The 13,969-nt window shown below is 37.9% G+C and overlaps 1 protein-coding gene and 1 long non-coding RNA gene across 3 annotated transcripts; one reads left to right on the top strand and one right to left on the bottom strand.

Annotated features, from left to right (window-relative positions):
- The first annotated feature begins 1,426 nt into the window (after window positions 1-1,426).
- On the top strand, window positions 1,427-10,030 carry sgms2b (sphingomyelin synthase 2b). 2 transcript variants are annotated; one of them, XM_076085029.1, is made up of 7 exons: window positions 1,427-1,490; window positions 4,443-5,237; window positions 5,715-5,832; window positions 5,930-5,987; window positions 6,629-6,724; window positions 7,127-7,293; window positions 7,898-10,030. In XM_076085029.1, exons 2-7 carry the CDS (start codon window positions 4,684-4,686, stop codon window positions 8,069-8,071), a joined length of 1,167 nt encoding a protein of 388 aa, XP_075941144.1. In that variant the 5' UTR covers window positions 1,427-1,490; window positions 4,443-4,683; the 3' UTR covers window positions 8,072-10,030. The 2 variants fall into 2 exon arrangements, with proteins under 2 accessions (XP_075941144.1, XP_075941143.1); XM_076085028.1 differs by having other exon boundaries at window positions 1,444-1,602.
- LOC142943491 (uncharacterized) lies at window positions 10,002-11,035 on the bottom strand. The gene is made up of 3 exons (XR_012952074.1): window positions 10,927-11,035; window positions 10,773-10,822; window positions 10,002-10,270 (listed from the first exon to the last, which is right to left on the bottom strand). It is a non-coding gene; the product is annotated as an uncharacterized LOC142943491 (long non-coding RNA).
- Between the last annotated feature and the right edge of the window lie 2,934 nt (window positions 11,036-13,969).

The raw sequence follows: 13,969 nt of genomic DNA, 5'->3' as shown, positions 1-13,969 counted from the left end.
GTGAGTTAAAATAATGACGATGGATGAAAGCCGGTGAGTAACCGACAGGATTAAACACAGTGAGGTTAAACTACAGCTTCATATTAAACACATTAATGTCACCGTGTGGTGAGTTCATGTGAGACGATGAACGTTTGATCTGAACCATCTGAACTGAAGCAGCACGAGGAAGATGTGAACAGTTGATCCCTCATCAGTCATGTTAACGTGGAACAAACCTCAAGTTCAGAAGAGAAGTGGTTATTGTTTCATAACAGCAGTTAGATGTTGGCTTTATTAAACTTCACTCTGATGCTGCTTCAGCATCACTTTCACTTTCCAGCAGAACAACAGGAGGATACAACGCCTCTGCAGCAGACGTTTGGTTCCCTCCTACTTCCTCATGTGACACATTATCCAGCGACGTCGAACAAAGCTGTCACGAGATTATCAGTAATATCAGAGTATGACGTCAAAATAATTTATTTATTTATTGCCTTAGAAAATGAAAAAAATACATTTATAGATATATTTATATATATATATATATAATGTTTTTTCTTCTTAAGTCAATAAATGTCCCAGTGATGGAAGAAGTATTCAAACAGACCTATTGTTAATTAAAAATAAGAAAAACTAAAATAATATGTACATACAAATGACATGTATTTATATATAAATGTTATATGTATATATATATATATATATATATAAATGTTATATATATAACATATATATATATATATATAACATATATATATATATAACATATATATATATATATATAACATATATATATATAACATATATATATATATAACATATATATATATATATAACATATATATAAATGTTATATATATATATATATATAAATGTTATATATATATAACATATATATATATATATAACATATATATATATATATATATGTTATATATAACATATATATATAACATATATATAAATGTTATATATATATAACATTTATATATATATATATAACATATATATATATATATGTTATATATATAACATTTATATATATATATATATATGTTATATATATATATATATATATGTTATATATATATATATGTTATATATATATATATATATGTTATATATATATATATATATATATATATAACATATATATATATATATATATATATATATAACATTTATATATATATATATAAATGTTATATATATAACATATATATATATATATGTTATATATATATATATAAATATAAAACGTGGACATCTTTATTTTCATCGATCCCTTTCACGGAAAATTCCGAGTTCCAGCGAAACTCAGGTGAGGGGGGGGGGGGGGGGGGGCGTCGCACCATATTTGGATTCAACACGCTCGCGCTCACACGGAGAACGCAGGCGCGCGCCCACAGTTACCGAGGAGGGCGTGAGATGAGGAGGAAGAGGAAGTTTTTGGGAGAAGAAAAAAGAAAGTAAGGAGTCCCGAGAAGAAGTGAGAAGTGTTCTGAGCGGTGAGTTGGTTCTGTTGTTGAGCTCCACGCGCACACTAAAGGCAGCGCGCTCACCTGCTTCTACCTGTTTGAGGTTAAAAGAGGCGGAAACGCCTCGCGCACCGTCCGACAGGTGAGTCTGTGTTCCTCATGGAGTCCTGACGTGTCGAAGCACGAGCGCGGAAAGTTTTAGAGAAGTTAAGAGTGAAACACATCCAGTCTGTACCTCAAGGTAATCAATCTATCTATCGATCAATCGATCGATTATATAAAGGTGTTCATGTGGTAGATATTATATAAAGGTGTTCATGTGGTAGATATTATATAAAGTTATTCATGTGGTAGATATTATATAAAGGTGTTCATGTGGTAGATATTATTGTTTAAAACATTCACAGCCTCCAGTTTCGCTCTTGTTTAGATCCATTATGTTACTTTATTTAAATATTTAATAGCTGGTCCATTAACAAGGTTCATCGATTTCCTACAATCATTTAAAGCTATTTAATTTGGTAAATATTTATACTTCTATGTATATTGATATATATATATATATATATGTGTGTGTGTGTGTGTGTGTGTGTGTGTGTGTGTATTTATAATCAGAATAATTGGCGTTGACTTAATTAATTGACTAAATGTTTCAGCAATAGATTTAAGTACCAACAATATATTTATTCAAACACAAACACACATGTATTTATATAAATATATATACACGTGTGTAAATACATGTATATTTATATATAAATAGATGTATTAATACATATACAATATATAGATATATTTCAAAATAAATACATAGATATACATTTATAAATATATGTATATATTTGTTACTATTATTTAGTCCTTAAAAAAACTGTCAATTAATGAAGTTACTGTATTTAAGTAAACTGTATTTGTATAATATAGATTCATAATTAATCACAAATATCTGGTAGTTCACGCTTTGCTGCTTTTCTCTGTTTTTTGTATCGTGTTCAATTTTGTTGGTCGAAACAAAACAAATAATTCATAAACGTCAACATAGACGCACTTATTATCTTATTATCTTATTATCTGATACTTGATGGATTCAATGAATCATTTCATTTAAAGAAGAGTAAAGAAATGAATTGATAATGAAAGAGAGATTCTGTCCATCGGTGCGACCCCATGACCCTCGTCCGTCTCCTGTTAGTGGATCCACTTTGTGATTTGGGGCTGAATTGAGTTCTCGTGATCTTTAACTGCGTTAGAGTCGAGTCTGTTCTTGTGTCAACAGGAAGACGTTCACTCACTAACGTGTTCGTCTTCATCTCATGACGCTGATAAACATCTCACTTTATTTAAGAAGCAGCAAAATACAACTTCTATCTTTCACAAAGATATTTATGTCAAAACAATGGTGAAACGTGTCAGATTGTTATTATTGTAACGGGCTCATTTTATACTTTATCGTGTTAAGACAAAATGTAAAAAACATATTTGAGATGTTCGGCTCATTTATTTCGCTTTTTTTAAATATAAAAATCATTTTTAAATCCTTCAAAGACGGTTTAGGAAAAATAAAATTAATATTTTGTTAATCCATTTTTATTATCAAGCAAAAAACACCCACATTTAGTTGTGAGCTTCTCAAATGTGGGAATTTGTTTATTTGATTTTATTTAATGTCTTTGAATATTTTACCTTTTTAGGTTTTAAATCTGTTGGTCAATTAATAATATAATAAAGTAATATAAATATATAACAAAGAGCTTTAGTGGTGATTAAAACAAATGAAACGAGAACAATATGAACAAGATTTAGACTTTAAATAACAGTTGTGTAATAAAGTTCAGTTAGTTTGTGTTAAACAACAACATGAAACAAAGTTTAGATTTGTTCTAAAGGGATTTAAAAACGTTTGTAACAGACGTTCACCTCGGTGTGACGTGTGTGTGTGGGGGGGGGGGGGGGGGGTGCGCTCACCAGGAAGAAACGTTCATGAAGGAACATAAACTTTTAACATTTTAAACACTCTTCTCATTAATTCTGGATATAAATGATCAAATTATTATTTGTATTATCTTGTTCCTGAGTGAGGAGTTGACTAAACATGACTCGGTATTGATCACATGTGAAGTTAAAGGGTCTGGTTCTCTTCTATATTTACTTTATTGTCATTAAATCTCACGTTCAGACTCATCGATGTCTGACTCTTGATTCATAGTTTCATCTCCTCAAGCAGCTGCTCACTCAAGTGTTTCATCAAACAGGAGGAAGCAGAACATTGAGCAAAAAAGGTCTTTTTCCAAACCAGTGTATGTACTTTAATGTATTTATTCGTATTGCTTATGAGTTCAACTTTTAGTTTTGCAAGAGAGAGTTCTTACTGAGTTACATGTTGTGAGTTTAAAGGTGGTTTCAGGTTCCTGTGAGACGATGACGTCATCGATGCTGTCTGACTCGTTCTCTACGTGTGTGTGTGTGTGTGTGTGTGTGTGTGTGTGTGTGTGTGTGTGTGTGTGTGTGTGTGTGTGTGTGTGTGTGTGTGTGTGTGTGTGTGTGTGTGTGTGTGTGTGTGTGTGTGCTTAAGGTGTGTCTGTCACACTGGGAGTGCCGCCCTCAGGTTACCTGCAGTCAAGATTCATTCACTCAACAGCCTGGTGTGTGTAGATGTGTGTGTTTATGTAGATGTGTTTATGTAGATGTGTGTGTGTGTAGATGTGTGTGTCGCAAGTCAGTCTCCCACCTGAACTCGATATGCAGAGATGAGGAGAATTCCTGCAAACAAACCTGAGTAGAGTTCAGCAGTCTGTTCAGAACTCCGTTGGGTTTGGTGACGTCTGGTGACTCAGACAGTGACGCAGGTTACAGAGTGAGACTGTTGGTTCGTTAAAGAAGTTAATTTAACCGGAAACAAAATAGAAACCAGAAAAAAACAAAAACATTGTGACTCGTCTCCGTTTGCTGAAAAGTAAAACCAAATGTGTTGTTTGTTTCCAGGCTTGTGACCTCACACCTGCTGCTGATCGCTGGATTCTTGATCAAACCTGAACCCGGAGCAGTCGAGACCCGATAAAGGAACATCTGTGATAAAGGAACATCTGTGACACTAAAAACCTCCAGAGGAAACGAACAGCTTTGGTTGTGTAATCAGCTGACACGTTACGACGGCTGTGATTGGTCGGTGAACCGGGGTAATTCGGCCTTATTGGTTGTTAGAATTGTTTAAAGGTCGACCCAAATGGCAGCGTCAGAACTGATCCAGGACGACGAGGACGTCCGCCCCCACGTGGAAGTTAACGTGACCACTGCGAATCCCGACACTCCTCCCCATCCTCCGAAGGTCGCCAACGGAAACCCGACCCGCCACGCCTCCTCGCCGCCAACGCCGCCTTTACCGCCGCCGTCTGCCGCCGCAGCCGAAAAGCAGCCGGAGTGCAGCAAACTGAGCAGCCTGTTCAAACAGAACCAGCTGATCAACTCCCTGAGCAGCGGGCTGAGGCGCCACTGCGACTACGTGAAGATCGCTGTGCCGGATGAGCGGGCCAACCACCTCCCCGCAGAGTGGTGGAAGACCGCCGTGGCCTTCCTCTACGCGCTGTTCATCCTGGTCTTCACCACCGTCATCATCACCGTGGTCCACGAGAGGGTGCCGGACAAGTCGGTGAGCCCGCCGCTGCCGGACAAGTTCTTCGACTACGTGGACCGCGTGCCCTGGGCCTTCACCGTCACCGAGGTCAACGGGCTCATCCTGTGCGGACTCTGGCTCGTCCAGCTGATCTTCCTCAAGCACAAGTAAGTATGACCGGCAGCAGCTGGACCACATGTGTTTGTGGTATCAGTAGAAGTACTCGTAGTACTGTGGAGTTCTGGGGTCCGATCAGAGACCGGGTTTAATACACAAAGTGAGATTAGAGCGTGACTGTTGATCGGACTGAAGCTAGCCGTTATTTTCGTTGGCGACTTTCTTCTTCTATGAATCGGTTAATTGTTTAGTCCAGGGGTCTCTAATAGGGGGACCGCGGTCCGGGTCCAGACCCGAACCTAAAACTGATAGATAATTGAGAATTATTAACAGGGATGCTATTATTATTATTATTATTATTATCACAAACTATTGCTATCATTATTATTATGATGATAATTCAAGCTGTCTGATTATATTGTATAAATATTAAAGCACTGAAGGTGACTCCACCTGCAGCACAGAGGGAAACATAGAACTTTTATTTTTAATATTTTATTGATGTAAACCTCTTCCTCTCTCTGCAGAGCTATCGTGGGCCGTCGCTGTTTCTTCCTCATCGGGACTCTCTACATGTATCGCTGCGTCACCATGTACCTCACCACCCTGCCGGTGCCGGGGAAACACATGGTCTGCGCTCCAAAGGTACGGATACGCACCAAATACTGAGATTTACTGCACATTTACCTGTTTTCTTGAACACATCACCAGTAAATGTTTGTTCTGGGTCGTCTCTGTGCAGCTGTACAACGACTCCACGGGGAAAATCTGGAGGATTTTGAGTTTGATCTCAGGAGGAGGTAACAAAACCATTTTGTTTGTTTAGCCACATTTTATAGCATGAAAACAGAAATCCTGCACTGTGATTGGCTGGCAAATTGTAGCTATTTTATACAATTGAAAATGTGAATTAGAAATTAATTTTGGGTGCAAATCACAGCTTAAAACCAAAAACATCCGTACTTTTGGGTTGTACAGGCCGCAAACTATCAGGTGAAAGCTAGCTTATGAAATAGTCGCGGCTTCAAGAGTTGAGTGTTTAAAAAAATTCCATTTTGTACATTCATGTTATTCCACATAATTAAATCAATTCACAATGGAGAAAAAACAGCAAAATTCCTCCTAAAATAAGCTAGCTTAGCATAAAGGTAGCCAGCTAAAAACAATGGTTGTCAGGTTAGTATAAAGGTAGCTAGCTCAGCATACAGGTAGCTAGCTTAGCATGAATGTAGTTAGCTGAGTATAATGGTAACTAGCATAAGGGTTGTTGGCTCAGCATAAAAGTAGCTTTCTCAAAGGTAGCTATCTTAGCATAGAGGTAGCTAGCTTAGCATAGAATTAGCTAGCTTAGCATAAGGTAACTTTAAATAAAATCCATTTAGGTTTTCCAGTTTTAACTCCAGCTCCTCTCTGGGACTCACTGCTCCGTGTCTTTGTTCAGGTTTGTCTCTGACCGGATCTCACCTGATGTGTGGTGACTTCCTGTACAGCGGTCACACCGTCATGTTGACGCTCTCCTACCTCTTCATCCAGGAGTGTGAGTACTCATCCTCATTTATATATTATATATTATATATATATATATATATATATATATATATATATATATATATATATATATATATATATATATATATATATATATATATATATATATATATATATATATATATATACTGTATGTTTGTTTTGTTAATAACTGGAATTTTTAGTTACAAAGCAGGTTGATTCATTTAATTCCAGGGTTTAATCTATTGGTTATTTATGGAAAAAATTAATTATTTTAATTAAATTAAATAGATTTTAATGAGACATTTTAAACACACAAAACAAAAATAAATACAAATATTTTTTTTACTAACTTTTCTGAATATTTCCTTTACATCTTTGTTGGATGAATATTATCTATAATGCTGTTTTGTATGCATGTGTGTGTCAGACTCCCCCCGGTGGATGTGGTGGTATCGCTGGTTCTGCTGGTTGCTCAGCGCCTCGGGAGTCGTCTGCATCCTCGTCGCCCACGAGCACTACAGCATCGACGTGTTGATCGGATACATCGCCACCACCAGGACCTTCTGGTGGTACCACACCATGGCCAACACGCATGTAGGTGCAGCTAGTAGAGCTAGTAACGTTAGCAGCACCGCTAACGGCTAACCAACGGAGGTTCACTTCAGTTACATGATGATGCCTTCAGGCTCTGCTCAGTGAACATGAGTACTGGCTGAAGGTACATTATAACGTTATCATGATGTGTTCACATGTCATCTGTAAAATGTAGTTTTGGTGATAAACTAGAATAAATCCAGTAGTTTGAAGGAGATGTTTTCACGTTAATATAAAATAGATATTAGAGATGAATTATGATGTTTGAACACGAGCTATAAGAACATTATTATACAGCATCATTTGTTTATACAAATGACAACTATAGAGGATTTAAACAAAGTAAAGGGATAGTATTTAGAGTTCTTTAATGGTTTTACTGACAGTTAGTCTGTCAGATTTGTCTCCCCCCGTACTTTGTTTTGTCCATAAAATATCAGATTAAACCCAAAGTGACTCGTTCAAATTGGTGTTATCCAACCAACATATATTCCTTTAATTATCAGTTATGATCTAAAAGCACCAAATAGTCACATTTGAGGAAAAGAAAACGATGAATTGGTTATCGGTTTATTCATTTTTTGTGTGTGTATTTCTTTCTCAGGCGCTGCGTCAAGCTCCCAACAACTACCTGTCGAGGACGTGGTGGAACCCCGTCTTCAACTTCCTGGAGAGGAACGTCCAGACGACGGTTCCCATCGTGTTCTCGTGGCCGGTGGCGCTGCCGTCGTCCTGCAGGCAGCGGTACAGGATGGTGGAGGGGGGGAGGGACGAGTAACGGAGGAGGGCCGAGTCCTGAATGATCGTTTATTTATTTGAAAACAGCATTTCCAGCTCCACGAGGAGGAAGAAGAAGAAGAAGAGACGTTTACATTATCGTTATCTCCTGCTATTTATTCATCGAGTTTAACAATTCATCGTGTCACATGAATCTGGACGAGTTGTGTTTGATACATTTGAGCGTTTCCATTAAAAACATTCTTATAAGAAATGCATGAAATGAGGAAAAGTAAACATCTTCAGATTGTGAGGGAGTTCAAGAATTTATCGTGGCATTCGTTTGGTTATACTGGCCGAGCTTCTCTTGTGTCTTAGCTGCACTTGTATTTTTCATCCTTGCATCCTTGCATTAACATCTGTCTTGATCTAATTTAAGGTTTAAATACGCTCAATATGCCAAAAGTGTCAGTAAACCCAAATGACCATCCTGCAAGCTGCCGTAATACGAGTTCAAATTCCAGCTGCAGCTTCTAAAAATGGACTTCGGTTGTAGATCCTGCTGCTCAAACGCCAACAGATCCACCAGCTGAAGAGGCGAAAAGCAGCTTTTCATAAGTTTGCTTTGTAACAGCTCGTACGTGTAGACAAGCAGTTGCGATACCGGTGCTGCTGTTCATGTATTTGCCCGTAAATTGTGTGAACCTGGAGGATTAAAACGTTCATCAACTGGCCAAACAACCAGGAGAACAGAATTCAAACACGAGGATGAAGCGGAAAATAAGTAGTTTCTCTCTCTGACTACGTTTACATGCACACTAATATGCCACTATTATTAACAATATGACAATGTTCTGAATCTGTAAAAGTCATATTCTTATTTTGAATGGAGCGGTTTCTGATTAGAACGTGAGCGATGGTACTCAGCTGTTCGGAGCGTTCTGACATTCGCCACGTTAGCACGTTAGCTTCATGGGAATGTTGCCTTTTTTTGTAATATGGAGCAAAAAAACTGAATATTTTGTGCTGGTTAACATGTTCACTGTTCCATCGTCTGATTAGGACTGGGTTTCACAAATACACAAGATGTTTCTGCTTATTCTGTTTTTCTCATTTACTTAAATTACTCAAATGTTAAATGTTGCTAAACACAAGAAACGCTCCAAAGCCGACAGAATTATGATTTAAATCTGATTACAAGAATGAAACTAGACTTTCACTGTGTACACAGTTGGGTCGATGCCATTAACAGTTTATACCCAGCTTGAAAAACTCAATGACAGAGGACTTCATCTTGTTAGCATGCTAACCGGCGGCGACAGGAGAATTTATTTACAGAACGGATGATTGGCATCGAAGGAGAAGTTGATCCACGATTCCTCTTCTTGGTGGAGAACGTGGATTTATCTTTAGCGTTGAAGCTAAACGTGGCTGCCAATTTAAAAACAAAACACAAACATCTGTGGCTTCGATTCATGCCGTCAACAAGAAACATATCTTCAAACTGAATTCTGTTGCATTGTCAAATAACAAATGGAAATGTTTTCTTAAATTGTGGACTTTTCTTTACCAAAAAACTGGCCTTGCTGTGGAGGGGAAGCTTGTGGTATTGAAGTGGGTTCAGTTAGCAACATGCTAGTGCCAACGATGCTAAAAACAAGTTGAGCTCACATGGAGGTCAAAAGTACCACGTTCTGAGTATTGTTGTAAATGTCTTCCTGTACATGATTATTGTTGTTTAAGTTATATTTACAAGTCAAAATGTGTAAAGAGACGCTGAGGTCGGTGGTATCTGTTGTTCTTGATGTTAAAATGAATCGTGAAACAATAACTTCTACCAGCTGGTAGAACTGCTGCTGATTTAAAGTTGGACTCATGAAGGTGGTCCTTCCACAAGAGTTACTTTCATCAAAGTGTTGCCTGGTGTTTCTGGTTCTCACACTTCATCGTAAGTGGACTTGAACAAAGTGTCACAGTCAGTTTGCTTTGATAATAAAAAGATTTATTTTCATTTCTAAGAGTTGGTGTTGACGATTGATTGTTGTGTTAGTGAAACGGTGGTTTTCAGATTATCTCCTCAAGATGAATTTTAAGATCTTTGGTGATCCTTTAACTTTCCATCTAGCTCCATCAGATTAAAACTTAAACATTTATTAATATATATATATATTTTATTTTGAGAACGAGTATATGCAGACGACACCCCCCTGTCTGTTTGTGTGTTTGTTTTCAGGGGTCTCATCCAGCACTCAGAGTCCAGCTGCAAGAAAAAGAACAAAAACAACACATGATTTTATAAATAAAACATTAAAGTGGTGAACATATCGATCATTATAATGTAGTAATAATTTATAGTAGCAATGGTGGTGGTGGTAGTAGTAGTCACAATGGAAGAAGTAGAAATTGAAGTGATAGTGGTAGAAATGGAAGTAGTGGTAGTAATAATGGCGGTGGTGATGGAGGTGGTAGTAGAAGTAGTAATAATGGTGGTGGTGATGATGGTAGTAGTAGTAGTAATAATGGTGGTGGTAGTAGTAGTAGTAGTAATAATGGTGGTGGTGGTAGTAGTAGTAGTAGTAGTAGTAATAATGGTGGTGGTAGTAGTAGTAGTAGTAGTAGTAATAATGGTGGTGGTGGTGGTGGTAGTAGTAGTAGTAGTAGTAATAATGGCGGTGGTAGTAGTAGTAGTAGTAGTAGTAGTAGTAGTAGTAGTGCATGTTAAAGATAAAGAAGCCTTTCATTTGGTTGTTTTTTAACCTGACCTGGGGAAGCTTCCTGTGGTCTGCTGGCTCTTCTTCCGTTTCCTTTTACCCTTTAATGAGAGAAAGAAGAAGAAACTGAAGCTCTCTGCAGCACACACACACACACACACATGCATACATAGTATATCCTTTGAGGTGAATATGCAGTACATACGTAGTTATCCCGGGCGGACCATCCAGGGTACAGCTGCATGTGGAGCAGTCTCTCCTTCTGGGCCAGGTCGTAGTATTTAGACTGTTCAGAGTGCGACAGAGCATGCCACTGAGAGACAGACAGTTATTAGTATTATTATTGTTATTATCACACTTCAATCTCATACATTTCCTCCCTTTACCCTTCACAGTTCTGTAACTTCTGTAAAACACGGTTTAAAAAGAATGGTCCAAACTGAAGCAGTGGTATTGGTACTGTTAGATGTAGTAGCTTTAGTAGTAATGAAATGGTAGTAGTATTACAAATGGAATTAGTAGTAATAGTAATACAAATTAGTAGCAGTACTAATAGTGTTACTAGTAGTTGTTGTAGTAGTTGTGGTGGTAATGTAAATGGTATTACCATTGAGAAGTAATGGTAAAATAAATTGAAGTACTGGTAGTAGAAGCTGTAATGGAAGCAGTACTAGTAATGGTACTAGTAGTGGTACTAGTGGGCTCACTGTCTCACCCTGCGTCCTAGGATGCGATTAATGGTGGCGCTCTCTCTCTCTCGTCCCTCCTCAAGCACTTTGTGTCTCATCTCCTTCATGAAGAGCATGAAGGCATTCAGAGGCTTCTTCACCACCTGTCTGCTGCTGAGAGAGACAGAGAGAGACAGACAGAGAGACAGAGAGAAAGACAGAGAGAGACAGACAGACGGGGAGAGAGAGTAGAAGAATAGTAGCAACTCCATTAGTAGAAGTAGTTGTTGTACAAGTAACAGTACTGAAGTAGTAGTAGCAGTAGTAGTTTGTCGTAGTATCAGTAGACTACTGTAGTAGTAGCTACTATAGTAATATACCGTACTACTACAGTACTGTTACTGATATGTAAGTATAAACTACTACTGCAATCGTAGTTGTATAACAAGTAACAGCCATATTAGTCATAGCTGTAGTAGTAGTAGCACTTCACCATAGTATCACACTGTTACTGCTATAATACTATGAACTACTACTACAGTCACAGTAGCCGAAGCAGAAGTAACAGTGATAGTAGTAGTAGTAGTAGTAGTAGTAGTAGTAGTAGTACTTTAACTATTCTCTGCTGCAGTGGAGGAAGTAACAGTGCAGGAGTTTTCAGTGTCAGTATTCACGGTACTAGAAGTAGTACTAGTAGCTGCAGTACGTTTAATATTCTAGTATATTAATGAAACGCGTGAAATCGTTCAGATTTACTTGAAAAACACTTCACAAACTCACCTGGTGAAACCGTTGCCGTGGTAACGTGGGTGTGCCCCGGAGTGGGCGTCGGCCTGTTGGGCAGCAGAGGCACCGATTGGCCGGCTGTACGGGAAGGAAGGAGGGAGGTGTCTGTCACTGTAGAGGAGGAGAGGAACGAGAGGATGGACGGACGTCTGCAGAGAGAAATAGTCAAATTTCAAAGTTGAAGTTAGGTTGTTACTCCTTCACAATAAAAGCCCTCTTTGTGTTTAATGCAGTTCGGATACGTCTGCAGGAGAATGAAGAGTAACCAGTCGGGGCTGATATAAACACCGCTGGATCATTTCCTGTCAATGGCCGATTCTGCCATTTATTATTTAGATAATGACTGAAGATAAAACACCAACTGGCTATTGCACAACATAAAGAGTCTCTAAAGTGGGGTTTGATTCCCTAATTTCACCCTCAAAATATTTAAAATTCATCACATCCATGTGTACTTGCAAACAATCTTCTTCTTCACTGCCTTTTATTCGCGTTTTTTTTGTGCATTAGCACCACAGGCTAGAGGAATAAAACCAATGGCTTTAATGCAAACTGTGTTCGTAAAAAACATCGCTCAATAGCGCCTCTAGTGGTCAAACACTCCAGTGGTGAGCTTTAATTAAGCGGCAGTTGCAATCACCACATATATAATTTAGAGTTTTAAGTTGTATTATAAGTGTTAGTAGCAAGAGCAGTAACAGCAGTATCAGTGGTAGTTATACTAGTAGAAGTACATACAAAGTACTTGATGTAACAGAAAGAGACAGCAGCTTGTAGCTTATGTCTGTTTTCCCTCCCAGCTGTGTTCTCACTCTAACAGTGTTGGATGGGTAACATACTGACAAAGGGGCAACATTACTCTACAGTATGGTCAACATTACACACACACACACACACACACACACACACACACACACACACACACACACACACAGCCTGGGGTTAGAGCACCACACAGACTCTCTGAGATTTACATTTAACACTGATAGTGTTGGAAGAGGATCTTATTGGCTTCTGGGGATGGTTTGACCACACACACACACACACACACAAACACACACACACACACACACACACACACACACACACATTGAGTAGTCCACTCACATTAGCAGCAATCTGAGTGTGTGACGTGTGGTTTCGCCCCCCGCTGGTCAGATGCAGGTACTGCTGTTGAGCTGGACTCCAGTCAAACACCCGAAGTTCACCTGAAGCACGACCGATAAACAAGGAACCCATTAAATATTCATATATATGTAATAAGTGTGTGTGTGTTTGTCATCTAAAGTTATTCATGTTCAGTTATATTTGATATTTTTACCCACCGCAGCCTGGACCTGCAGGGTTCTGATTCATTCTGCTCATCAGTCCGATCTCCTGAAAGATCAAAAGTTCAATTCAATGAACACGACGCACAGAGAGAGATGTCAGCTGACTGAATCATGAACCGATGAGTCGATTAATAAACAGGGTTGTGTTGCAGAGTGAAATAATGACTCGTATTCTTTTAATGTTAATAATCACGTCATTTTATAAAAGAGCTTTACAATATAACAAATCTGACAATTTAAAGATGAGTAAAACAATTGAAGTACAAAAACACAATTAAAAGTAACAAACAATTACAAAAAATATCCTACAGTGTAATATAAAGTTATTGTATTAATCATATTCATTTATTTATTTTTAACTAATAGTTGTAAGATTAACCACATCTTTAGACAATAGTTTAAATATCATGTAGAATGTGTGTACTGTGTGTACTGGAACAATTCAAATCAATAATCTCAATCA

Source organism: Anarhichas minor, unplaced genomic scaffold (genome assembly GCF_050575085.1).
Source record: "Anarhichas minor isolate MPS153535 unplaced genomic scaffold, ASM5057508v1 ptg000137l, whole genome shotgun sequence".
NCBI lineage: Eukaryota > Metazoa > Chordata > Actinopteri > Perciformes > Anarhichadidae > Anarhichas > Anarhichas minor.
Note: the sequence above shows the minus strand (reverse complement) of the source record. Positions and strands in the feature narration are given on the sequence as shown.

Excerpts from the sequence above, each read along its gene's own strand:
- sgms2b (XM_076085029.1), top strand. The coding sequence starts at position 4,684 with ATGGCAGCGTCAGAACTGATCCAGGACGACGAGGACGTCCGCCCCCAC. Across the intron at positions 5,988-6,628 it reads GAGTTTGATCTCAGGAGGAG|GTTTGTCTCTGACCGGATCT; the intron begins GTAACAAAACCA and ends GTCTTTGTTCAG. Across the intron at positions 7,294-7,897 it reads ACACCATGGCCAACACGCAT|GCGCTGCGTCAAGCTCCCAA; the intron begins GTAGGTGCAGCT and ends TTTCTTTCTCAG.